Source organism: Anguilla rostrata, chromosome 11, assembly GCF_018555375.3.
Source record: "Anguilla rostrata isolate EN2019 chromosome 11, ASM1855537v3, whole genome shotgun sequence".
NCBI lineage: Eukaryota > Metazoa > Chordata > Actinopteri > Anguilliformes > Anguillidae > Anguilla > Anguilla rostrata.
This window is the reverse complement of record NC_057943.1, coordinates 17,718,170-17,745,287: the sequence shown is the minus strand read 5'-3', so window position 1 is coordinate 17,745,287 and position 27,118 is coordinate 17,718,170. Positions and strand designations below refer to the sequence as shown.

Genomic DNA, 27,118 nt, shown 5'->3' with positions numbered 1-27,118 from the left:
GTTCATCTGTCAACATCTAATCAGTATAATTTACTGCTTCCTTGTAGTTCTGGTCTCTCTGAAACTGGAATCCAAAAAAATCACATGGCATCAGGGTTTTATTTCCCCCATTATATGCTAGTGTGCAACAAACAAATACTGCAAGCAGAGGTGGTCATTTATCGTTAAGAGAGCAAAGTAGGTGGTTGTAGGCTTATGTTTCTCTCCCAGCGGCAGATTGGTTGTAGCACTCCAAGGTCAATTTGCATCAGCATTTTAATGGAAACATACCTATTGATGACTAGAAACTGGAGAAGACAGAGTACCCAAAAGACACCGGTTGTGTTACAGCCCCAGTGGGAGTGCTCTGAAATAGATTAATTTGTCCATTTAAAAAAAAAAATTCATGAATACTTCATGTCCAGCACATTTCTGGCTTAATACTGTATTGACTTAATATATGTGGCTCTCTTATGAAATCCTGCAGTGCATTTAAATTCCAAACCCACGCTATAAAAAGGGTCACAGGCGCCTGTTACCTCATCAGCTGTGTTGCCTCGCTTTGGCTGATTTCATGCTGCAGAGTGTTTCAGAGTTAATGATGACATCGCTGTGTTTTATGCACGCCTCAAAGTGCAAGCCAAACTGGTTTGCAAATTTGGCACTCGATGAAAGAATGGGCCTTTTTTCTTCTTGCATAGCCATGTGAAGGCTGTTGAAGTGAATAACGTAGCCACAAGGTGTCAATATTTGCCTCCACTGTTGAGGTTGAGCAACAGATCACAAACTGTTGAATGGTACAGGACATAAACTGACAGCAGGTGTTTGTGCATGCAGGTGTGTGTGTGTGTGTCTGTGTGTGTTTGTGTGTGTGTGTGCAGAGGCCCTGGTTATATAAATTCAGTGATCAGGTCCTTGTTGCTCAACAGACCGGCCCCCTCTGGACACAGAATATTAAACTGTGTCTGCCGTCTGTTTCTTTTTTATTTGTTTCAAATCTGTTAGCCCCCTGTCACTCTGCGGCAAGGGTGGTGTGAGTGTGTGTGTGTGTGTGTGGGCAGGAGGGACAGAAACAGACCCTGCTCGGATGGTGCAGGCCCAGTCTCTGAAGGATTGTCACGCAGACAAAAATTGAAATTATTTCAACACTTTGTCTAAGCTAGCCTGCGTGAATGTGAGATTATCTGTGGTCATCATCAGCAGTCATCTTTACCACACTTTAGGCCTCTAAACTGTACAGTGCATGACTAAAGAAGCAGAAGCTCTTGTTCGAACCGAGATCATCCATGGGTGTTGTTATAGTTAATGCAAAACTTGTATTGCCAAACTGCATTAGTGCTGGGGATGTTGTTTAGAAGAAGCTGTGCAGCAGTAACATGAGAAGCCAGCACAGATGTAAGTCTACCCTAATCCTGGTGATGAAGCCATTTACAAACTACAACAACAGACTCCCAGTCATAACCAGCTGTGGCCTGAATCCACAACTATAAAGGCTCTTTTTTTTGGGCACGTTTTTCTTTGGTGCCCTTTGAAGTGTGGATCCTGATGCCAGCTCAGTGTCTGGCAGGCGGGTATCATGGTAGCTGGCAGCCAGGTGTGGTGATGTCTGACAGGCTGGTGTGGTGGTGTCTGACAGGCAGGTATTATAGTGGCTGACAAGCAGGTGTATTGCTCACTGTTGAAACGTGGTGCATTGCAGGGTGTGGAAGGCCTGTGTGAGATGTCCCTGCTGTGATTTTGGTCTGCCACCGCTATGTAAACTGTACTCTAAAGAATGCTGCTCCCCTCTGTTCCAATTAAACATTACAGATAGCAACAGTATGTTTACACATGGTTGTGTTCATGGAATTCCAATTAATAACAAAAACAGCCATAGCACCATTAGGACAGACTTTTTTTTTCATTATAATAAATACATATTTTTTGTAGTGCTGTCATATTACACTTAAGTGTGGCTTGATTGCCTTATAGTTAAGTGGTGTGCATTCTAATTGAATTCCTGTGAAATAATATGAATCCCACTAAGAAAGTAAAGCAATTGGGCCAGAAGTATTATCCACTGAGTGATTTTTGAGAGGAGGCTCTAAAAAGTAAAACAGACAGATTCCTGTGACAGAAATAACATTGACCTTTAGGCTAAAGAATCACTTATTGAAAAACTCCTAACCTCTGTTTCTACCCATTAACCAGCAGGCATTTGGCTGCTGATATCAACATTTGGCATGTCACGTCTCAATCTACGTTAATCATAATAAATTTAATATTCATTTCAAAGTACGACTCTCCAGTGACTGTTTCACTAAGAGAAGGACGTTTTTCCAGTCATAAGACCAGAGGAGAGAGCTTCTGCCACCTCACATTTCCCCTTATTTTGTACAATAAATAAGGAAAGAAGCACCATGTAAGTAGAGGAGGATTGAGTGACTCAGGAGTGTGTTTGTGAAACATAAAAATGCAGGGGACAGAGCTATTATGTTAATAGAAATATTTATAAAGTATATACAATGACTGCATGAGGCTTAGTTTATGCTGCGTCTTGTTTGGCTTGGCTTTCAGGTGATTGAAAAGGATGATGGTACGATAAAACCATGTTTGTTTTATGAGACTTAAAACAGGTGTTGCTGATGTTTATTTAGTTGGAAGAAGATTAATTATACACTTTCTGAAAGAGCATTTGAATGTCCCTTTTTAAGATCATGGTGCATGTTGATGTTTAATTAGTGATCTCTTATTGGCTGTGGCTGACCTCCTGTCAATCACCTTGCAGAAGCTGGCCAATCACTTTACATGGGGAAAAAGGTTACCAGCATAAGCCTAATATGGGTGACATATGTGTCTTCTGTGAGGATTGCCTGGTCATCCATGTTTTATAAAGCCTGAAGAAATGAGCACAGCTGGAAGGGATTATTTTGGGAAAGAGGGTGCCTAACAGCTGATGTAAAGGAAATTGTTACATAGCCACAGAAATCATATTCTAAAGCAGACATATCACATAGGTATACATGTGCTAGTAATGGAATGGAATAAAGCAAATAAATAAATATGTTTAATCTTAGCACCAATGTATTTTAATGTGACCTCCAAATCTGCATATTGTTGAATTTCCCCAAATTCCTTTTGCACACTATAACTGTTCAGTTTTAAATCAACTCATGTACATTCTGTCCTTCTTGGACTCATTGAATGTGTGTTATAGTTCAATGAACAATATGCATTTTACTGTGCATACAAAAATATTCTCAGAAACAGTTAATATTTTCCTTTTTCAGACATATGGTTAAGTCACTAGGGGGTTTAGAAAATTATTTAATTATTTCTTATGAGTTATGAGACGTTTCAGCAGATAAAGCTGGACAATCATTCTCAATATGTAAAAAAAACCCGACAAAATAACAAAGAACGAAACTTTAAAAATGGGGGCGAGTGCTGGATCAGTGGGGGGTGGGCAGGGCTGTAATTTGGGGGCAGAACCAGTGCTCGGGCGGGAATGGGATCCATGTGTGCTCCAAGCTCTGCTGCCGAAAAAAAGAAGAGGAGTTGCAGCACGGAGGCGAGATTGTTTTAAATTCCTCTCATGCCGGATCCCTGAAACCTGGCTGGACTTCAGCTGCAGGGGCAGAGAGAAGGAGAGAGTCAGAGAGAAAGGCAGAGAGAGAAGGAGAAATCCTGGAGAAGGGAAGCAGTAGGGTAAGTCTGTCAGCTCTATAAGTAATCTTTGTGTGAACACATAGATTTAAATATGCATGTGCATTAAGGATAGATCCAGAGTGTTGAAATAGATGGATGTGTGTTGAGAATAGATCTCAAGATTTAAAATGGATGCATCTGTGTGAAGAACAGATCTGGATATCTAAAGTGTATGTGTGTGCATTGAATGGATTTCATGCAGCAGAGGTCTGCTGGTATGAGTGACTCATATTGTCATAGCAAGATGAAAGAAGGTGAAAGAGGGAGTGGTCTGAGCGGAAGGCAGATGCCATCAGGATAGGTATTATCAGGCAGGTATTGAGCACAGGTCCATTTGGAGCCATGGGCTCTTGTTTCGTGGATGACCCAGTGACCTTGAACTACCTGTCGGGGAGTGTGTGTGTGTGTGTGTGTTTGTGTGTGTGTGTCTGCGCATGAGAGAGAAAGATGTGTATGTACCTGTGCATGTATATGTGCCTGAGAGAGCACAAGAAAGTATGTGCGTGCTTGTAGTATTATAATTATTATTCTTTTTGTATTTTTAAAAATATATATTGTGTAAGAGAGAAACAGAGAGAGAATGTGTGCGTGTTTGTGTGCACATGCGTATGTGTTTTGGGGTGTAAGGTACAGAGTGTGTGTGCACGTATGCACGTATGGGTGTCTTCCTTCTCAGTTGGAGACACATATTCCAAAGTGCAAAAAACACTCAGCAGATGAGAATGCATAGTGGCACATTTTCACTGTTGAAGTGAAGCATTAGCATCTGATGTCCCAGTCAGTTTAATAGTGTGCATTTTCATTGCAGTTGCTCTTATTTTTATGAGGATACTCTGACACAACAGGCTAATAATTTTGACACTAAAGTAAGTCCCCTGGTTCTCCCAAATATGTCACTCAAGACCAGACACAAGACAATTTACACAGAAGTGCAGGTAAAAGAAGTGGAGTCTGAAGAGGGTATTAAATTGAAATTAACTCTGAGATAGTCTAGCCAGACAGCCAAGGAGAACGATACTACCAATTTCAGGAGGCAAAGTTCCAATTCCTAGGTGTGCTGTTTTATTCACGATGTTGTCCATTAAACAAGTTAACTCATTAAAATGAAAATAAAAAAATTAATCAAAATGCAAAGCAACTGTAATAACTCATAATAACTCAAAACAAAAATAAGGCTTCGGTCGCTGATGGCATCAGCGATGTCATCTAGTACCAGGACCTGCTGGGCGGCCCACTCCCAGATTCCTAAAGCTGGTAACTTGGTGACAGAAAGAAACTTTCTGTTTCAAAGCAAAACATAGCCACTCTGAAACAAAAGACAAATAAATGTAACTCAACAAATGTGAGCAAACACAAAAAATGACAACTGTTTTCTATGTGAATTCTAAAAATGAATTCTAAAATGAATTAATCAAGTGACAAATGGTGTGTTTTATACACTACTATAATATAGCAAAGGTTAGGGGAGACCCCCACCTTAAAATGCATTTTGTTTAAATTCTAAACAAAATGTGCAAAGTGCAGGTTTTAGAGAGAACCACCTCTGGATGAATGCAGTGGCCTTTACAATGAAATAGAGAGAGAGAATTTTGTGATGGGGCTGGTTTACTCGATGCTTTCTGGATCTTACTGGCCTAGTTGTGAGACGCGAGCTGTCAAATTGAAATAATTACCTCAACCCAGACTCATTTTTAGTGTATGGAGAAATGCATGGCATGATGTTGCATGGACAGTTCCTGCAGGTTAGATTCCATTCATTTGAAATAAAATTAGGTTTGAGGGAAAAATGGCTTCCATCATAATTGCAGTAACACTGTGAACAGGAAGTACATTTTGAATCCTAATATTACCCCCGGTCTACCCCCAGGTCTCTCAGGATTCTGCTGGAAAGCCTCAGATGCTGGTGGCCCTGTGGGGGATACCCAATTGGGAATCAGAATGTGACAGCATCCCTAAAACACACAATAAGATTGTGATTAATTGCCTTAGCTGGGGACATTGGTCTTGGTCAACTAATGATTCTAATCTAATGTTGTATAGAGCAGTGGCGCAGTCAGAAACCTGCAGCAGATCCCGTCATCCTGGCCAACTGAAACCTTCTCTTCCATGGGCAACGTTAGAGTCATGCGCTGCCCTGCGTGGCTGCCAGCCAGTCGGCACTGGTGCGGTCCAGATTAGGTGACAGGCCCTGGGGCCTCTCCATGCACTAGATCTGTGTCTTAACAGGATGAGCCACACAGCAGCATGCACAGCTTCTGTGGAGGAAGGCATGTCAGCGTGTTTCCCCAGGAGCCGGGGCTGTGGCTGTGGCTCAGGTGCCCTCAGGAATGCAGAGATGTGCTCAGGAGATTCGCAGGTGTGATTATCTGTCTGATTGCTTAGCGGCAGGTCTACCCAGGAGCTACTGAAGAAAAACACTCGAAAAAAATAAAAACAAAAATTGTTGAGAAAGACTGGACTCAAAATGCATTGCAACTTTAATCAACACTGTGGCTTTTAGCAGATTGTGACTGGGAATGATTAAAGTAGAAACTGTGAATTAATGGGACTGATTGCAATGGAGATTGTTAATTTTGACTGTGTCATATTATGGAGCATAATGCCAAGTTCTGACTATGAATAATCAGGAGATTCCTTACAGTGGAGAGTGTTAATTCTGAGTGTGACTGATTATGGCAGAAATTCTCATGTCATAATTGTTATTGGCCTTCACTCTATCCTCTGGTTCTGCGTTTGGAGCTGTGGTGAACTGTTTCAGGGTGAAAACACTCCCTGCCAGACCCAGCAAAGCCAGAGGAGAGATCAAATTCCGGGAGTCCGAACGGCTGAATGTTCCCCAGCCCGGACCACCAACCATGAAAAGGTCATTTGTTACCACGGCTTTGCCAATTTTTTTTCTTCTTTATCTTTCGTTCATTTTTGCTCACCCAACAAGGGGTTCTGAGACGAATTCATCCTTCACTGATTATGTACCTTACAGAAAACCAGTGAGAGGTCACAACAAAAAAAGCTTAAAATGTTATTTTCATACATATATATGTTACCATTAGAATTGTATTACATTGGGGGAAAAAAAACAATAGTAACTGAAGGGTGGGTGATGCTATAAAAATGGACCTTAATGGAAGTAATTTAGAATCGTATTGCATTGCTAGCTTTTTTTTCTTTTTTTGTAATTTTTTTAAGAACATGTTCCTCATGTGTAAAAAAAGTGGGCTGTTTCTAACTTCATTTCTTTTGTTTGAGTAAGAATCAAAGCGAGGACTCATGTAATAACACAGGGAGGTAGAACCACTGTATACAGTACATGACAGACTGTGGCGAGAACAGTCAGAACTCATTTGGCCACTCGCATGAGATGACCTCGTACAACAAGCGTGTCTTGCCTTTACAGGGTCACACAATTCATTTAGAAACTGAAAGAGGCCACTCCCTTTCCTGTAAAAGATATCCCCAAAAGGGGATTCATTCTTTTACAAAAACAGCACTTTGACAACATGCCATCTTTTTGAAATATCTTCCAAAGAGCAGCTGATTGTATAAAATGGCTGCAGGCAATGTGCTCATAAGTTTAAAATAATACATTAGCTTTCTGGTCGGTATTAATATGTAACCTTATATTTCATTTACATCTTTCTTTTTTGGCTGGAATTTCATAACGAAAGAGTGAATGTCTCATAAATGTAGTGTAGAATCCTTGTTCTTTTGTGGTAGATATCTCAGTTTACACTTACAAAAGCCTTCACACTTTATTGTAATATAATTTTACTTTAAAAAATGAAATGGGAGAGAGTAGTTATTTCTGCTTCAGGCATAACAAAACTACTCAAAAAACAAGAGGAGAGACGCTGCATGACTTTACAGTGAGCCAAGTGAGATCTAAGCTTTCATGACAACAAACAGGTAGCCTGGGATATCAGTTGGTATCAAATCTTTAGTCCTGTTGCTCTCTCTCTCTCTACATCATAATACTGAGGTGGATAAATAAATAAACTGCAAGTTACTGCCCCCTTTTGGTCATATCTACATGTCTGACCTTTTCTGTCCCCTAGAGGGCAGGGTAAGCAGAGTCCCAGCCTGTATTGCACATTGTGTCTTTCGATATTGTTCATATTCAACACACACAAACATGCGTATTCTGTAAAAATCATATAAACGTGATAAACTAACTGAGTTATAGCTACATGTCTCGCCTGTACTCTGTGATCTTGTTATCTGTGAACTCTGTGATCTTGAGTCTGCAGCCAGGCCGCTGGGCTGTGTTGAGGTTGTGCATGCAGCAGAAAGTGTGATTTTGCACTGGGGGCTCTATGCTGGGGTGGAAGTATGGCACAGGTGGGTGAGAACAGAGATCTCAAAGAGATTGTTCTGTCTGCCTAGCATCGCATTCCAAAACCAAGTGGTGACTCCTGGGAACCCTACTGTTGTTTGTATAGCCCCACCTTCTGTGTGTTGGGTAGAGATCAGTCTATAGGGTTTCTGGGTTCCCCATGTCCCCCGATACAGAGTCTACAGGGCACATGGGGCCCCAGGGATGTGACTGTCTGTGGGTCTGGGTGTGACAAGCTGTGCACACCAGCACCATAGGAAAAAAAGCCTGATAATATGAGAGGCCAAAAATATCATTTTTCTCCCAACATCTTCTCATACATGTTGCAGTAATTCTCCCTAAACACAGCTAAACCAATTCACCAACCACTGTCAGTGCAAACAGAGCAGGCTGTGAAATATTAACACGGGGGAATGCAAAATATTGGCTGTCGCTTTTGAGAAAATCCATCTAGGCGACGAGACCAAAACCCAGACACCGGACAGTCTAATTTTCTGGACATGTATATGAGTTAGGCACTTTTCATTTTTTTAGTGGGTCAGTGCAAATCCATGCATGATATTTACTTAAATCACACATAAAAATAAAAAAGCAGTATCTTCTTAACTATCTGTTGTTGATGACTACCAATGTGATTGGCTCATCATTAAAATGTCATTATTTTTTTTTACTTTTATTTGTGCAGGGAAGCTCTACTGAGACTGAGATCTCTTTTTTAGACAGCCCTGCTACAGACATGCAAGAAGACACAAAAGTGCTACAAATAAACATTGTTATGACACAATATTTAAAGAAGATTTAAATATTGTGATTCCCCAGGCGTGTAAAAACAGAAAGAATTTTACCTAACTCTGAATATGGTGAAAGTACATAATTGATAATTAGACCAATATATATACCAATATATTTTTATGTGGCCTTGTTAAAAAGTCTGCAGAGATAGACTGGAAGCATGTCAATAAGGGCTTTGCAAAAGAAAACGTGTCAGTGTAAGACTCAGGGACTGAAGACAAGGTAACTCATAAAGGTTACAGTGCTAGGATGTACTATGAAAAAGAGTATGCAAAATAGTATGATGCATGCATATATAAAACATCACACACAAGACACAGTCAAAGGAAACTGTAAATCACCATCAGCACACTGTGCACAGGTTGCTCAGAGACAAGCCCATAGCGTGTTCTTCTTGCAGCTCTTGGTTGCACTTACTGTAATCTCAGTGCTGTTTTCATTTTCTCTTTGTTTTCTATCCATGTGCTGTAGTTTTTTGACTACATTGTGACCATAATGTACCATAACATTACTTATTAGCACAATAATTATGGTTACCTAACAATAATAACCTTGTGTACACCAGTTCAAATTATACAACTGCAATATTTGGAATTATTTCTACAGTATATGGTGCAGAAATTATAAAATATATTTTCTGAAATAATATGCACTGAAAAGAATCAATACACTTGACAAAAGTTCACCCTGGAAATGCCATGGAAGAACACTCATTTCTCAAAGAAGAGTGGTTGTAGCTGAAAGTGATTTCAAAGAAAACAAATGGCATTCATCTTTATTTCTAAACATGGGACCTACTGTAGGTGGCCTCTTCCTCGTCAGATAAATCACTTTACGAGCTGCTTTGATAATCGTTTATATGCCTGCGAGACAGCATCGACCTACATCAGTACCTCAGTCATTAAAAATATTAACGCAACTCTGGCGGTGGTAACTAGAAGGTAGTTGGTCCAAACCATGTGTGGGACAACAGAATTGATCAAGGCAACAAACATTGATCTGCAAGATCTGATAATGACATTGATTATTATTATTACTATTATTATTATTATTATTATTATTATAACAATAAAAATAATTGTCATCATCGTCATTGTCATTGTAATTATTACCATCACCAGTCATACTGTGTAGGACATTGAGGGTAAGAATATGTTACATTTGTGTATGCACATATGTATGTATGCATTGTGCCATGCCAATGAATGATGCAATGTGATGAAACCACTGCAGCTGTAGGAAAGACAGCCCCCATCTGCAGTAGAGCATAGTGCCTTCTCTCAGTACTGGACTAGGGTCAGCATTGTGAAGAATGTATCAATGGAAATATGTATGAAGGCCTGTAGTATCATGTTCAGTGCTGATCTAGGGTCAGTATAGTGATTAATATGTGCAAATACATATATTTTAAATATGTGAACAATGGAACAAGAGACCTGTGTTGACAAAAATCATTTTTTAGTAAAATGATTCAAAATACACAGTACGTGTCTGTGAGTGTATGAAACTCAAACAGGAATAAGAGTAAAGACATTATGGCATGGGAATATTTGTTCTGTACAATCATGCAAAGCGGTTAATTCCATCTCTGAGGAACTCCGTTATCGTGGTTATCTCCGCGTGAGATACAGATCGTATCGTTGCGATTTGACTGCACCTGTCTCAGCGGCTCTCCGGAAAAGGGAAGAGTGCTCAAGTACAAAAAAATTATTCCATTTTTCCATCGTTCCCTTCCCATCTGAGAGTCCTGGCCAGACTCTCTGATAATGGAACTGCAGCTGTCCTTCCTGAGTCTGGGGACTCGCCCGACACTCTGTGGGCTCCCTGGGTCTCCCAGCTCCCCCGGGCTCAGTGTTATTGGGGAGGTTAGAAGGGCAGAGAAAAACAGACCCTGGAAGGGAACGAGCTGAGCTGAGCTGTTTTGCAAGGCAGCGGATAACGAGAGAGAGAGAGAGAGAGAAAGGGGGGGGGGGAGCAAGCGAGTGTGGGGGGGCAGCTAGACACGTGGAGAGAGAAAGCAGCCCAGGATATAAAAGAGGAATGAATGACAGTGGAAAAATAAGGGGAGAGAGAGAGGGGGGGAGTTAGAGAGGGAGACAGAGAGAGAGAGAGGCTGACTACAGCATGACTTTTCAAGGAGAGAGCAGTACATAGATTACAATTCTGTACCCCACAGCAATGGCAAGAAAGGGGTGAACATCTCCCCTAGCACTGGAAGCCCTCTCTTTCTCCCTCTCTCTCCCTCTCTCTCTCTCTCTCTCTCTGTCACTGTCTGTCTCTCTCGCTATCTTTCTCTCTCCCTCTCTGTCACCTTCCCTGTGCCTGGCCTGTGAATATTAAACGATTGATGCAGGAGAGAGAAAATGCTGAAGTTCCGCGCCGACCGCAGAGTGAGGTAGGTGCAGACGGGACTGTTAAACTTTATGGCTGTTGAGTTGGCTTGCTGTACGGAATGATGAGAGAAGGGTGCTGTAGGTCAGTGATCACTGCAATGCAGTGCTGATAAGAGAGACCCGCTGCTCTTTATCAACAGTTCACTGGGGAATTGAATGTCTGAAACTATGTGTGTGTGTGCGCGCGTGCTTGGTAAATGTGTCTGTGTGCATGTGTGTGTGTGCTTGCTTGATTTGTAAATGTGTGTATGTGTGTGTGTGCTTGCTACAATAAATGTGTGTGTATTTTCTTGCTGTGTGTGTGTATGTGTGTGTGTGTGCTTGCTAAATGTGTGTGTATTTTTTTGCTAAGTGTGTGTGTGTGTGTCTGTGTGTGTATTTTCTGTGTGTTTCCTTGTGTGGGTGGGTGTTTGTGTATATCCATATACGCATGTGTGGGTGTGCTGCGTCTGTGCTGTGTCTGAGTATGTCTGTGTGTACACGGAAGTTTGGCGACAGACATTCCCGGCCTATGTTATAAGATTTGTGTTGGTAAGCTAGAGCCATGTTACCATGCGTTCACCTTGAGCCAGTTGTTGATGGAATTACTGTAGTATTGGCTTCAGCCTATTTGCTGATGTTGGTATGAGTAAGCCCATTCTGTGAGGGTGACATCTGTTTTGACACACTGTGATGTACGGTTGTGTCTACAGCTGCACTGCTGCTGGCAGTGTCTTTATATAGATTTGTAGGCTCTGCCTGAACAATTGTGCTGGAACCAAAGTGCATCTGAGACATAAAGGAAAGGAACGCTTCTGCGCAGTGTCCAAGTGGCCAGTTTGGCTGTGGACTGCTGTAGTTCTGCTCTCTGTTTGCGTGTGCATATGTGTGTGTGTGTGTGTGTGTGTGTGTATGTGATGTCGTACCTGTGCGCTAGTGTGTGTGTCAGTAGACTCCACAAGCACAGAATTGTATTTGTTGGACAATTCAGACAGTAACCAGAATAACAAGAGTTAGTATGTTGACAACAACTGGAATAAGGTGCTTGGCCTTCATTTAATGTGTCAAACCATCAGAAATTTGCTATAAATATAAATATTTACAGTGAATAAATAACACAACCTTGAGCCAAACTACCTCTTTCCCCTGTTATTAAAGGTGCTGTCTTTAAATAGTGACCTACAGACTACTTGGGTATAAGGAAAGGATGATGCTATTTGTGATGCCAAATCCCACACACACCCCTTATCTCTGTGTTGGCTCTTAATGGTTTGATTGAAGTTATTATTTGCTTAGTATGTCAACTATCCTGGTTTCCCCAGTGTATATGTGCCACTACCTGAACAGTAACCCCACAGTCTGCTGGAGAGGACCGGAAGTGCCCCAGCTCTGGGTCAGAATTTAGTCTAATTTCAGTCTTCCCTCATTTAAGATGCCACACTGAGAGTCCGTGGCCTCGGGCTATTGAGTCATACTGCAAAGACCTGTTTACCGCATCATGGTCTCACGTGACTGAAAGTTGATGTTGTCTGACAGTGGGAGGAAAATATTTTTGCATGTGTCAGTGCTCACTCTTATGTTTCAACAGATGGGTGAAAAGGTTGATTGTGAGGGGAGGGGGGTGTGATCTCCTCTCTCCCCTGCAGGTAAACAGGACTCTGTACTGGCCCGTATGGATGCAAACTCCTCCCTCTGTGTCATTTCTCTTTTTCCCTCTCTCCCAAAGCCCATGTGAAATGCAGATTAATGTACCCCAGCATGCTTTGCTTCACACAGTGAGGAAAGTGAGCTTCCTCAGTCACACCACAGATCTTGTAAAATCCATATGGGGTGATTAGAGCCAGTGTACAAACCCTTGTCTCTGTCTGTCAGCAGTGGACAAGACTACAGGGCTTCAGATACTCTCCAAAGGGGCCAAAATGGCATTCACAAAAAGTGGACTCCATCTTTTGCTCTGAAAGAAATCCTGCACAGCGGACATCCTGCCAACATCACCAACTTCATTGTATCTGCTATAAAACCCAGAAGCAATGCGTTTGTCTATTGCCCTTTATCTTGGTCGAGCTTGACTTGAAAGTTAAATAGACTGAAATGTGACACAATAAATTTTGTGAGACTGGCTGGAGATCCGGTTCAATCTTTTGTTTTGGTTTACTAGTCATTTGTCTTTACTGAACGCCTGGACACAACAAGGTGTACAAAAATTCATGCTTCCAGCTAATTTCTTCAATTTAAAATGAGCATATTCATTTATATATTGTTCTTACTTGGTTTTATTTGTTTGCTTTGTAGAAGACTATGTCCATGTCCTCACTCTCCTCCTTTCTTTTCAGTCAAAATGACCACAATGGAACAAATGGGCACCCAGTGATCCGGAATCACCTGGTGGAGATCAAAAGAACGCAGACACATTTGCCGTGAGTAACCATAACTTACTGGTGGCTGACAATCACTGGAGACAGATGTTGCATCTCTGCAATTAGATTATGAGACAAATGTCATATTAGGCATCATACCATATCATGGAGCCACATATCTAGGTGGAACTGAAAAATAGGAGAGATCAGCAAATTTGTTGCTGCAGAAGGCTCCTCAAATACTGTAATCTTGTCACAAAGAACAGGCATAATTCACACAATACCATAAAGAGGCTGGTTAGTGGACTCATACTGTAGGTATTGCATAAAATAAACAGTGAATTAATTCCACCCTACCTGCAGAGGCATGTAAAAGCACCCTTGCACAAAATGTATAATCGCAGAGTGAAGAACAGCTGCCAACTTTCAGTCATCGAGGTGACCTTCTGCAGAGTTTATTACCCAGAACGGATAGTGGGCTACGGCATTTTACAGTACTCCCTGAAGGCCCAAAGCAGACTTTGGATTGGCTGGGAACACTGGCATAATTTAAATATTGGGCGTTTCCTTGGCACTGCTTTACAGTACTGTACAGTACTAAAACCCCCCAACAGAGCTTCATAGACCATCACAGATATTATATCTGTCCACATACTTGGAGAACATCCATGGCTTGAACAGAAACTAACACAGAGCTAGGTCCTCCTGATACCACCTGGAAGTTCCTAGGCTCAGAAATGCAGAGTGTAGAAGGAATGCAGGAGCTGAATATCTGGTCAGTTAATAGAATATCTTTGGGGTCTTCCCCAGTTGTCTTGTGCTAGAGCTGATGGAATCCTGGGACAGTTTTATCTGAGGATACACAAGTGATGAATTTGTTTGGCTGCACAAAACCTGCACACAGGGCTTTCATAAAACATTTTCAAATGCTTTTTCTCCCTAATTTTGAAATGTCCAATTGAGTTCATCAGCACTCACTGTTGCCATGCGCTGACTCTACTATCAATCTGGGAAGGCACAGGCAAGCAGACTCTCTTTCAAAACATTTCAGCTGTCACTTCCCATCAGACCGCAGCTTGCAAGATGGCTTGCACAGATATGAGTTGGAGGAAGACACTTCATGCGAACTCAATAGGAGGATTGGCAGGTGCTCGCTGGAAGAGCGAAGGTCGTGAGTGCTCAATGAAACTCTGTCAGTCTGGCTGACTGGAATCCTCCATCCTTGGGCAAAGCTAGCTTGAATTGTGTTTTGCCCTGATATGGCCTGAACCCTACACAAGGCTACACAAGGCTCGTGCACTAAAGCAGTGCCTTAAAAGGATGAGTCATCAGCTGCCCAGTGTTTTCTTAAAGGACAATGCAAAAGCTAATAATAATCATCATAATGACCCTCACTTACTGGGGAGAAAATCTAAGGACACTGTGCTCAATGTCAGAATAGAATGCTGTGAGTTAACAAGTCATAGAACAGGATGACCTAAATTATGCTTTATATATACATACGTGCACATACTGTCTGAATGTATTTTTCATTTTCTTATTTCATATACAATCATAGTTTTTCTTGTGTGTAGTGAGATGCTATAATTTGCAGGGAATCTGTACTTTTCTCTTGTACTTTACGCTTTATGGTGTTATGAGTCACAGTTTGAGCTCTATGCTCAGTTTCACTGGGACACACACAGATCTGCGTCTGGCAGACTCTGTGCTGTCAACATCAGCGCCACTATTCTGCTATCAGGCTGAGTGATGTCATACAGAAACTGTCACCCCCTCTGACTGCCAGGGTAAACAACTGAAACTGGGACATGGTTAGCTATTCAGGAGTCCTCACACACACACACACATACACACATACACACATGCTCATGCACACAAACACACACTGTACATGCACACACAAACACACACTGTACATGCATGCATGCTCCTTACACACACTAACGCTATGAGAAGTTAAGAATGCCTGTGGGAGTCAGAGAGTCACTGTGCTGTCCAACACATGCAGTTTAAGTATGCCTTTCATTATAACAGGGCCACATATTTTCAGCCTTTTAAAGAGGTACAAGGAAATACATTTTTTAACAAAATCACTTCACAATGAAAATATGACAGATAATTGATTATTTTTATGGGACACAAAAATTATTTAAATGCAATATAATTTCCAATATAATGTTGAAATTAGAAATAAAAATATACAGTATATATGATGAAATGTCCCATTCATTGCAGTTATTGGTAAATTCATCCATCTTGTTGCTGAGCAGATCAGTATCTTTTAGAGATGGTCCATGCAACCTGAGAAAGAGAGTGATTTATTACTGAGAACCAGGAGGGTCATCCAGCCCAGATCTATTCTTTCAGACTCCTCCTTTCTGAGCCGCGCCCCTCACAAACCACTGTCCTCTGAAACCACAAACCACACAAATCAGAGTCCACATCCCTCAAAACCACTCTCAACTGATACCACAAACTATGCTCTTAAACCACACAAGTCAGAGACCACATCCCTCAAAAGTACAAAACCACAAACCACATAAATCAGAGTCCACATCCCTCAAAACCACTCTCAGCTGATACCACAAACTACACAAAAGTACTATCCTCTGAAACCACAAACCTCACTCTTATTTTACACAAATCACAGATCACACATCCCACTGACTGCAATTCTCATACAGACTGTTATTACAGAATGAAAGTAATATAAGCAATATCAGGCAGTGGTCTCCCTCCATTATCAGCAGGTACAGGTATTGCATTGTCTCATGAGTTCCTGCATCAAAAGAATAGCATTAAATCATTCCTGCAATATTATGTTATATTCAGTATTGGATTACACCACTATTACATTAGGTTAAATTAAATTATGCTGTACTGCTACAGTTGAGAATTCTGATGAAACAGCAGAAAGCAAACAGACATGCTGTGACTATAAACAGAGTCTGCTGTCCTTGGCACCTCTTTGCTTTCCCCATCAGATTCCAGGTTTGTTTCAAAATCACCTCTGTAAGGATACAGGACCGTGTCAGATAAGAATGCAGATGCATGCATCATCCCCGCAGAAGGATCTTTCTCTTTCTACTGCTGTCTCTGTTTATATGTCTTGCTGTTGCTTTCTGTTTATAATTAATTTTTATTGAATATAAAATTATGTCATTGGCATTACAAACATTTGCATTTCATGTACAAACATTTTTAAAAATTGTTTGACACATTAATGCATAAATATATTATTGAACAGGAGCTGTTTAAATTAAGCTGGGTAATAAAAAACCTCCTGCTTTTCAGTTAACGGCTGTTGCCCTTTCAATGTTCCCCCACTAATTCTGTATCTTTAATGCCATCCAATGTGCTATCCTTCAGTCTGTGCATACACACAAACACACTCACACAGGCACCCACACGCACATATACACCCACACGCACACATTCTTTCTTTCTAACATTTTAACATCAACAGAACTTACAGCTAATTTTTTTTATTATTAAGAGCACATATTTTGTAGTTTATGAAAAAAATATGACATTTGAAATGCTTACACAAATGTTTTAAAAATTTGGAATACATATCCATCTGTTATCTATCCATCCTCAATGAGCCTATCCCAGCCTCCATTGGGAAAAAGGCAGGAATACTCCCTAGACAGGTCAATCCATCACAAGGCACACACACAATACACCCTTGACTTACACAGTCATAACTATGGACAGATTAGCCCCTCCAATTAGCCTAACCTGCTTGTCTGTGAGAAGAACTCCGTGTGGACACAGGGAGAACATGCAAACTCCACACAGAAAGGCCCCAGATGGGCCCCATGCCGCCCTATATGGCTAGCAGTTCACAACTATAGATACAGGTCATTCTTATGATGTATACATTTTTTATGTCACATCCACAGTTTATTGGGAGTTTAACCCACAAGCATAAGTTATTTCCATCCATAGGTTATCAGGGGGCAGAGGAGGACGTACAGCTCCACAGTTTTTTTTAAACTAAATTTTATTTCTCTCATTTTGTTATAAACTGATGGTTTGACTCAAGCTCTTGTACAATGCAGTGCAGTCACTGTCTGTCCTTCGTGAGTTGCCATAGTTTTCTGTGTTAGCCTATATTGACCCACAAAAGTTTGAAAAGGTTAGCTACCTTCTGCTTCTGGAATTCTTTAGTAATGTTACAATTTTGATTTCTGTACACAAAGCTCTGTAGAGCATTTTCAATCACCAGTGATGGGATTACCTCTTGAAAATTAATTTCATAGTACCTAAAGCTGCTGATGTATAGTACCAAGTTTGTTAGTACTATAAACTTTGAAAAATGAGAGAGAAATTTTGTGGTCTGTACTAGATAGTTATAAAATGCAATAGGGTTTTTCCTGGACAGAATTTAGACGGGCCTAAATTATGAGCTGAGCTAAACCTGTCCCATTCCTTAACAAGTATGCTACCCTTATGTCCTCAGTATCATGTTCTTTGTCTTCATGTTGCCAGGGCCCATGTCTGACAAAATTTCTCTAGCAGAGCCTCTCTAACTCTCTGTATGCCTGCACAGGAGCTCCAGTCCGGACATGAGCACTAAAGCCACTGGGAAAAGATTTGTGAGCTTTGCCAGCGACGTCAACTCTAACAACCTCACCATGGTGTCTGACCTGCCTCCAGAGACTCAAGTCAGCAGCCAGGTTAGTACTAAGTTCTCCTTTATGACACTGTCACAATGCTATGCCCCCTAACTAAAATACTCTCACACTGCAATACCCCTCCTCCTAAATATATAACAAATGTACATTTTTTAATTTGTGCAATTCTACAGATTCTGAGAAAATAGTTAAGCTGCTATACAATAATCTGTTAGGTTATAACAGATACAAGTTATTTGCCAATCGCTGAAGCCAGTATGTGCAGCTGAATTGCATTGATTTGGATTATCCACAATAAATATGTTATGATTCCCCTCCAGACCCCTCGTTCGACCAGAAAGGCTGCCACCTTCGGGAAACGGTCCAACTCCATGCGCAGAAACCCCACAGCTGAGGTCACCAAGCAAGGCTGGCTCTACAAACAGGTATGGACTCCCATACACCTGTATGGCCACACAACAGACCAGTGAGACCAATCAGAGCAGTCCTTATAGACAGGTAAAATCCCCACTAATCTGTATGACTACTGAACTGGAGAAAATGCCCAAAGTGGGGCTGCCACTTTAAATACCATTAAATACCATACCTAATTACAAAGATAATATTCCAACTGGTTTCTTTCTCTAGTTCTGTAATGTGATCTGTGTGTATGTATCCCTGTTACCTGGATTTTTTTCTTTCTGCCTAAGGCCAGCAATGGAGTCAAGCAGTGGAACAAGCGCTGGTTTGTACTGACCGACCGCTGCCTCTTCTACTACAAAGGTGTGTCTCTTTCCCCTTGCCGAAAGCGATCATATTTCAGTTTGATATATTCAGATTATAGGCTTATGTACAGCATTAGCATTTCTACATTATTTAATGGTTGTTTAAGTCTTTTTTTTTTTCTTTGCACACCAGTTGCAAAAATGTGTGAAATATAAAAAGAACATTTTTACCCTTGCAAAGTACCAATATTTTGCATGGATTATTGCATTTTAATATCCATTTGAATACATGTACTTTCAGTCATTGCCAAAATGAAAATATTGTTCTGAACTTGCATAAGAGAAAGAGGGAACGTAAGTAAAACAGTATAACAGACAGTTTTACTATTGTTTTTACAAATGTAGCATGTGACATGGTTGTTTACAGACATGTGGATAGAAAAAGTCCTTTAGTATGTTATGGCATATAAATCCACATTGCTGAAACACAAGAAAGCAGAATTATTTTGATTGGTTTTAATCCCTTATTTATGACATGTAACTTTCCCAAAAGTATTTGGAGATTTGGGATTTCACAAAGCCCATCACTGTGTTATGCCACAGAAAAGAGAATCAGTGGTGTTTTGAAAGAGATTTATGGTTTAACTAAGAACTGAAAAGGATAGCGGCATATTTTATAGAGTTTTACTCATTGATGAGTTTTGATTATTTACTTTAAATAATCTTAGGCACAATTTTTCTTAAAATAGCCTCCTTTGGCTGTAATTAAACAAATTATTGGAAGTCCATCCAATCTTTTTTTCAAATTGGGTTGAGTGAAATCTTATCTAAATTTTCTTTTTTAGTGAAGTCCACTTCCGTATGCAGTACTGCAGTTTTATACATACTGTGTTAAACAAAAGCAAGAATTTATAAATTTACAGCCAGTCTCTCTCAGCCCATGTAAAGGTCTCCTTCCATGTGTTTTCAGACCTCAGCCACCAGTGCCGTTGTCATGGTTTTGTTACTTTTTGATCAAACATTTGTCCATGCAGTAAACCAAACAGACAAGTTGAGACAGCCCTGGGAGATCTCTCTGAGCACTCAAAGACTGTGCTGCAGCAGAAGAGCACTGTTATTCATTCTTCTGAAAGAAACAATAAGCGAGTGTGTGTGCATGTGCGTGCGCATGTGCATGCGTCTGTCTCCACCTGAAGTTGGGAGCGCAGCCTCCTATTGGTGGATTAGGCAGGTGCTGTTGGCTGGAGGCCACTGCTTGGATTCCAGCCATGAGGAACTGTGAGGGCTGGTTACTGCTGTATCTTTCAGCTTAGCTGAACACGGCTCTCCCCTTCTCTCCAGCTCAGTAAGTCTGCTTTCACACACACGCACACACACACACACACACGCGCGTGCGCATGCGCACTCAGCCAACAGACAGCATGCTTTCAGAGGAGCCTAGGATTCGCAGAGCCAGACCCCAGCTGATCCACACCAACAAAGCTGTGTCACGCTGAACTGGGGTTACGCTGGATCACTCCGGATCACTGAAATCTTTCAGGGGCCATTCCATTATTCACACGCCGGGAGTACGTTTCTTTCAATTTTATTATTGATTTTCTTTAACTTTTTTGCAGTATTTTTCTCTTTTTTCATTTGTTGTTAGGTTTTGGAATACAGGTAATGGGAATCTGTTATTTGACACGCTGGCGGACTGCCTCAAGTTTGTCTTACGCTGTTACTCCACGTCACAGGACTGTTAACGGGAATCTGAAGCTGCTCTTCCCTCTTCCCACCTCGGATCTGGACTCTGGGATCTCGCTTTTCTGTTATTTTGATTCATATTTCATTTTTGTTTTTTCCACCCCCCCCCCCCCCATTCCAGACGATAAAGAGGAGGCGGTCCTTGGGAGCCTGCCTCTCCTTGGTTTTCGGATTGGACCAGTGCAGCCCTCAGACGGCATCAGCCGCAAGTACGCCTTTAAGGTTAGTGGCAGTGAAAAACACCCGGGCATGCTGCGGGATGGGGGGGGGTTGGCTTCGGTGGCACTGGTGTGCACTGCTACAAGACTGTCTGCAGGGAACGGGATGATGATAATGCTATAGAAATGCAGCCACTGTGTTTCCAGTGTCCATGTTAACATATGGAGAGAAGAGAATTGGATAGGCAGTATAATAATTGTCAGATTAATATGATTTTTGACCAGTGATGAGTTATTAAAACAAATTCTAAAGGCAATGCACAGATGACAAGGATTATTTGTTTGCCATCTCTCATCCACCTGCTCCCCCTCCTATTGGTCCAGCTTATTCAATCATGAAGCAGAATCGTAAATGTTTACAAGCTCTGGGTGATCCATAATTGTCTCTTGCTTTTATGGTACTGTCTAACACAGCCCCCTGTTCCTTTGCTTGATCTGATATGGCTGCAGATAGCCTTAGCATAGCAGTGCAGTGGGGTCATTATGATAATATGTTTCATTCATTATAAAGAATATTTATGTGATGTTGTGTGCTGTGGAAGTGGGAAATGAGGGTGGGGTGGGGCAGAGGAGGTGTGCTGAGCTGAAGGGGGCCAGCTGTATTTGGTGATGAGTTTGGCAGGTTGTTGCCCTTTTGGGTTGTCTTATTGCCCCCAGGGTAGAAGGGAGGGTTAGGGCATTCCTCTCAGGTCCTCACATGTTTGCATGGGCTCCAGCGTAGCGTCACCCACAGCACATCCAAACACCTGTCAGTTCAAACTGGCCAATGAGAAAAAGTCTATTGGAGAACAGAGAGACGTGCTATGCTCCTCCACAAAAAGAATCTCAATGTGACTTTCCATGCTCTGGAATAATGCAAATAATAATGTGAATAAATCAGAATAATGCAAGAAAATGCCATCCATTTTTGTGGAAGGTGATTGGGTTGGCCTGAATTATGAAAGCTTCTTAGCTTTGAAGGATCTACAGAAATCAAAATGCTCTTCGCCTCATTGGGGGGCATTGCATTGGTTTTGTGTATGTGCCTCCTAATGTGATCATTTTAGTGATTGATTTTAGATATTTTCAGAATGTCTGCTGTCTTTTTTGCACTGTTTCTTTAAATAGCACTTGCTAAGTTACTCTGTGAGACACTATACAACTGCAACAGCATATGAATGACTCACAAACAATATCATGCTCACAAAGGCATGCATTGTGCATGCTTTATGAAGTCCTTGTATATATTGTATTAATCTGGCTGGTGATTGGCTGGCTTTAGGTCTCCAGCTGCCCTATCCTTACAGCATCTGTACAGTATCTGGTGTGGCATTGTACTGTTCTGGCAGCCCTTTCACTGGTGCTGACTGATCTAGTCTCTGTTGTTTTTTTGTGTGCACCGTGGTAGATCTATCACCATACCTCAGAGCAAGCAGCCACAGCTAACGCTTCACATCTGGTTTGGTGACTTGTAACTGTACCTGAATATTTGGTTATTACGCTTGCTTAGTTTTTTTCCAGGTAATTAGACTACCTCCTACTCACCTCCACAGGTAACATGCCACACAATAGCTCAGTGTATAGCAGCAGGGGCAAGAGAATCAGCAGTATGTGTAAATCAGCAGTAAGTGATCCTTATTCTGAGGTAGATGAGCTCATTCCAGCTAGGTGTCCTTAATGGACGATGTCATCCACTGATGTCATAATATGAGCTTATTTGTGCCCACCCTCCTTCCTGTGTCTGGGGTCCTTGCAGTTTTCTGTCATAAATGAATCATGTCTCTAGCTAAGAAGCGTAGCACTGCGGTTATGTAAGACAGAAGTTTTATTCCCGCTTGTACTACACTATTTATGATAGTATTCTGAGTTCAACCCCCCCTCCCATGAGTCTTCATGGGAGGGGGGTTGCAATACCCAACAGGTCAGTTTGCTGTTCTGACCACACCAGTAATTTTAGCGTCTCTTAGCCTTCGGCCTGTGTTTTCCCCACCTACTGCATTATCTGACTGATACCCGGACAGTTCTAACATTGACAGTTACCCTACTGCAGAGAGAACTGCACCTGGAGTACACGTGGAGGCGACTAGCACTCATAACAAAAAAGGCTAGACACTCTTACATTTTCAAATATCAGCCGTTGTTTTGCTCCTGGGGGTGTATTTATCTACCCAGGCATGCGCTGTGCAGTGTCTCAGCACAGCTATCACAAGAAATCAGAATCAAGTCTTTGCCTGCTGTGTGTGTGGCACTTTCGGATCAGTGAGTCTGCCCTTCGGAAGCCCGAGTTCCCCAGGGGACGTATCATCTCAAGTCTATTTGTAACGTGTGCATGCGTGTGTGTGTGTGTGTGTGTGTGTGCGTGTGCATACGAGTGCCTGTGCGTGTGTGTGTGTGTGCGTGTGTGTGTGTGGGGGGGGGGGTTGTTTTTTTCTTACTGCTTCCATCACACACACCTTAAGCTTTCTGTGCTGTGGACCTTCTCCTCTCTGAATTGCCCTGGTATTTCCCTGAGAGGGAAGGGGGCATTGGTCGGCCACTGGACACATCTGGCCATCCTACATTGGAGCAAGCAGCAAACTGCTCTCTTCCCACCTCTTTCTTTTTGGACATTTTTTATATATATTATATTTTCATTTTAATGCATCTTGGAAAATGAAAATAGAAACTATTTACCTGGGAACAGTGCAAAAGGTATAATTTAATGACAATAATTTAAAAATAATATAATAGGCTTTATTCTAATATGCTCTGTGAGTTCTACAGGGATTTAAGTCTTCGGTGGACAAGCCGATGTTCCTCTGGGGTTTAAGTCAAATTCAAATTCAAATATACTTCATTAGCTTGACAATGTTGTAGGCTGTAGTTAGTTCACCAGGAGTGAGTAGACTGTCTCATGTGACCTTGTACATTGCAGTTGTACAGTAGGTTCCTTAGCTAGAGGCAGGGGCCATTATTATTATTTTTTTAATAATGATAAGAAGAAGAAGAACAAGAACAAGAAGAAAGCACCATTTCAATATGGGAGTTTACTCCCACTTACTGTCCCACTGGGCTGTGGCATACCACCACATACTGGGTAGCTGTTCTTTGTGTTCCTCTCCTCTAAAGGATTGCTACTTAAGAAGCCTTTTATCAAAGACTTGCATGGGGGAGGGGATTGTATTAGGACAAATGTCTAGGATATATGACATCTCTGTTTGAGCAAGCAGAAAGATTTTTCAGTCCCAATGTTTAGGAATTTAGAAAGTACCTGACAGCAGTCCATTCAAATTTTAGAAAACTCCACAAGGGAGTTGGTCAGGCCTTTGTTGTCCTCCATAAATAACCATGGAATTCCTGTTTTGGGATGGTCCCAAAAACTAGAACCCCACACCACAGAGCTGTTTTCACAAGATAGTGAATGTACAAACAATAAAATAAAAAAACTGGCCCCAAGGATTATGGTACAATGTGTTGTTTGACCATGATCAGGCAAAACCAGTTTTTCACAAACTACAAGCAAACAGCACACAGCGTTTTTTTTAATCTCAGTATGTGTCTACTTTTTTCATTGTATTCTTCCACCAAAGACTTATAACAAACTCCTCTCATATTTCAAACGGAAATTTCTATTTCAGGAAAAAAATGAGTGTGCATATTTATTTTAGGAATAAATCATTTGAATTATTCCCAGGCCAAGCAGAGCTCCCAGCCAACATTTAAACAATGAAAAATATCATGTAAGTTATCCCGTGGGCTTGGCTTATTATTATGCCTGATGCAAGATGGCCGGCAGGTAGGTTTGTTGATCGCTTTCCCTGGAACTGCACACTGTGTTACTGTAGCAACAGCTCTGTGGCTCTGTTCCATTGCTTCTCTGAGGCATATGTCTAGAGTCTGCGTATGATGAATATGTCTACTTCATGTTATTATGCAAAGTGGCTTTCATTCTAAATGCTGCTGTGTGTGTGTGTGTGTTTTAAAAGAAAAAAGAATGCTGTATTTGGTTCTTGCAGCATCTGAAGGTATCATCTACATCAAAGCAAGCAGCCTTTATTTATGTTTCTGCTTCATCAAGTGGGGTTGATAATTACCCTGTAATGCATCGGGCTTTCATTTTTATTCACATAAATTATAGCTACTGCACTGGCTGAACCTAAGCTTTACAGAATTATTTGTTGTGATGTTTCCCCCTTGTGGGTGAAAGTGAAAGTAGACAAGAGTATTGCGAATCAGAAATGTTGATACTAGCAACAAATCTTTAAAGCTTTCTCTCTCAGCTAAGGAAACAGATTAATGCTATGGATCATGTAAGCTGTATCGCTCATCACTTTGGATAAGAGAACCGGCTAAGTGATTGTAATTAAATGCAGTAACCTGTCGACAGGTAGACACCACCAGCAAATGAAAAACTCAGAATCTCTAATGTTACTGTATTAACAACTCTTTTTTGTTACAGGATATGAAGGTTTTAGTGAATTTAGTGCACTTTTAGGTGCATTACGTTCCAATGAATAGAATGAAAAAAAAACCATTTTTTAATCTTTAATAATTCAACTGCCATATGCGATGTGAAAGGCCTAGAGAAGAATTCAGTATCAGCACCTCCACTGTTACCCGGCAACCTCTGACCCTTTGACCTGTGTCATTCTGTCCTGTTCACTCTTGTCTCTGAGGACCCCTGAGTGAGGCTGTCCTTCACTTTGCCTGTTTGAGATCCCTGATGAGCTCCCGTATTGTAGGTAGTGCCTGTCTCTCTCTCTCCTCTGCATGCAGCATGTGTTTATAGCCATGGGCTGTGCTCATTGTCCATCCATACATCTGTCCCCAACATCTAGCCATGACCAACATGCCAGGGGTTTCCAAAACTTTAAATCAGCTCCAGCCCCATAGGATATCTGAGGTCCCCACCTCAGGGTAATTTTTGGACAGTATTATTTTTCAGTACCCACCGTAACACAATACATAGGGTATCAGTGTACACTAGTACATGGAATACCTAAACCATTATGTCATTGTATCATGTAGCTATTCAGTGTGATAGAAAAAAAAGATTGCATCATCGTAATATTACAAAGGAAGCCAAGACCAGACATTTTATTTCTTATGAAATCTTAAATATGTTATTATGCAGACATAAACATGCAGAAAAGATCTAAAAAAATGGAGACAATATTGTTTTTTATTTCACCCCCTGCTTCATGACTCCAGGACTGCTTCATGAGTTTGACTTTGTGTGTTAACAGTGTTGCTCCTCAATTTTTCTGCAAAGCACAATGGTGGTGGAATTTCACAGACTTTATAAGCTGAAACAAAAACATTCTTAGGGATTGCACATGCATAGAGTACCACACACACTCAGACATGCACTTGAATTGATCTTTGTGCATTATGCTAACCTGTTTTTACTTGTCTTTCAATTAAATTATTAAATTATATATATGGAATAGAAATAATAGAGGGTATTCCACAAATTGAAAGTGAGCATTCATGTTAAAATGCATGCAATTTGCAACAAATACAGTGACCCTTTGCTCTGCAGTACCACTGTTGCACTGTTACACATTCCTGGCTCATTCCTGACAGCATGTCATCTCCCACAGCGTGATAACTCTGTGAATATACAGTATGAGGAGCACTGCCATCTGTGCTGTCCTCTGGCTCACTCAGTCACCATTGGCTGATAGTCTGCTCCCATGGGGTGTCTGAAGTAACAGACACACACTGTAGGACTGACAGATGCTCTGATTAATGGTGAATAAGGCCTTCCCTATGCCACAGTTAATTTATGCCCCTTTCTCCTTATGTTATTGTGAAGGAGCAGAATGATTCTGTGCATGCCTGCTGCTGCTGTGAAAGATGTTTGGTCATTGTTTTCAGCTGCTTGTCCTCTCAGCTGTGTGTGGGCATCAGCATCTTTGTGCCTGTCTCTTTAAGTCGTATTCAGCTTTAATTGAATTCAAATTAATTAAATTACAACCAGCTTTACTGGAATGAAAAATGCGAGGTAACACTAAAATCAATTTTTTCTGTCTCTCTCTGCCAACCTCTTCCTTTCTATTCCTATCTTCTCTCTATTTTTCACCCTCTTGCTCTGCCCCCCCCCTCTTTCTGTCCTACTCTCTCCCTCTCTCTCTGTCTCAGGTATTCAGTGAAGTGGACGAGGAGGACAGTAACAGTAGTTCAGCATTCTGCCTGCAGGTGGAGCACGCTGGGATCCGTACATACTACTTCAGTTCTGAGGGTCCAGAGGAGCAGGAGGCCTGGCTGAAGGTTATGAGTGACGCAGCCCGCATGACCATCACACCAGCTCAGAGGTACTCACACAGACCCCTGTA

General features: G+C 41.4%; 1 protein-coding gene across 15 annotated transcripts in view; it reads left to right on the top strand.

The window, feature by feature from the left end:
* Window positions 1-27,118, top strand: part of LOC135234158 (pleckstrin homology domain-containing family A member 6-like) — a 62,503-nt gene that overhangs the window by 20,506 nt on the left and 14,879 nt on the right. For 5 of the 15 annotated variants that reach the window (XM_064298440.1, XM_064298447.1, XM_064298446.1 and 2 more), the window contains exons 1-7: window positions 10,841-11,183; window positions 13,494-13,577; window positions 18,073-18,199; window positions 18,478-18,582; window positions 18,847-18,919; window positions 20,726-20,826; window positions 26,925-27,097. In XM_064298440.1, coding sequence (XP_064154510.1) covers window positions 11,152-11,183; window positions 13,494-13,577; window positions 18,073-18,199; window positions 18,478-18,582; window positions 18,847-18,919; window positions 20,726-20,826; window positions 26,925-27,097 — 695 coding nt within the window. In that variant the 5' untranslated portion in view covers window positions 10,841-11,151. Of the gene's footprint in view, window positions 1-3,507; window positions 3,667-10,839; window positions 11,184-13,493; window positions 13,578-18,072; window positions 18,200-18,477; window positions 18,583-18,846; window positions 18,920-18,950; window positions 20,430-20,725; window positions 20,827-20,850; window positions 25,523-26,924; window positions 27,098-27,118 lie in introns of those variants that run through there. The other 10 variants (XM_064298437.1, XM_064298436.1, XM_064298444.1 and 7 more) reach the window with 8 other exon arrangements.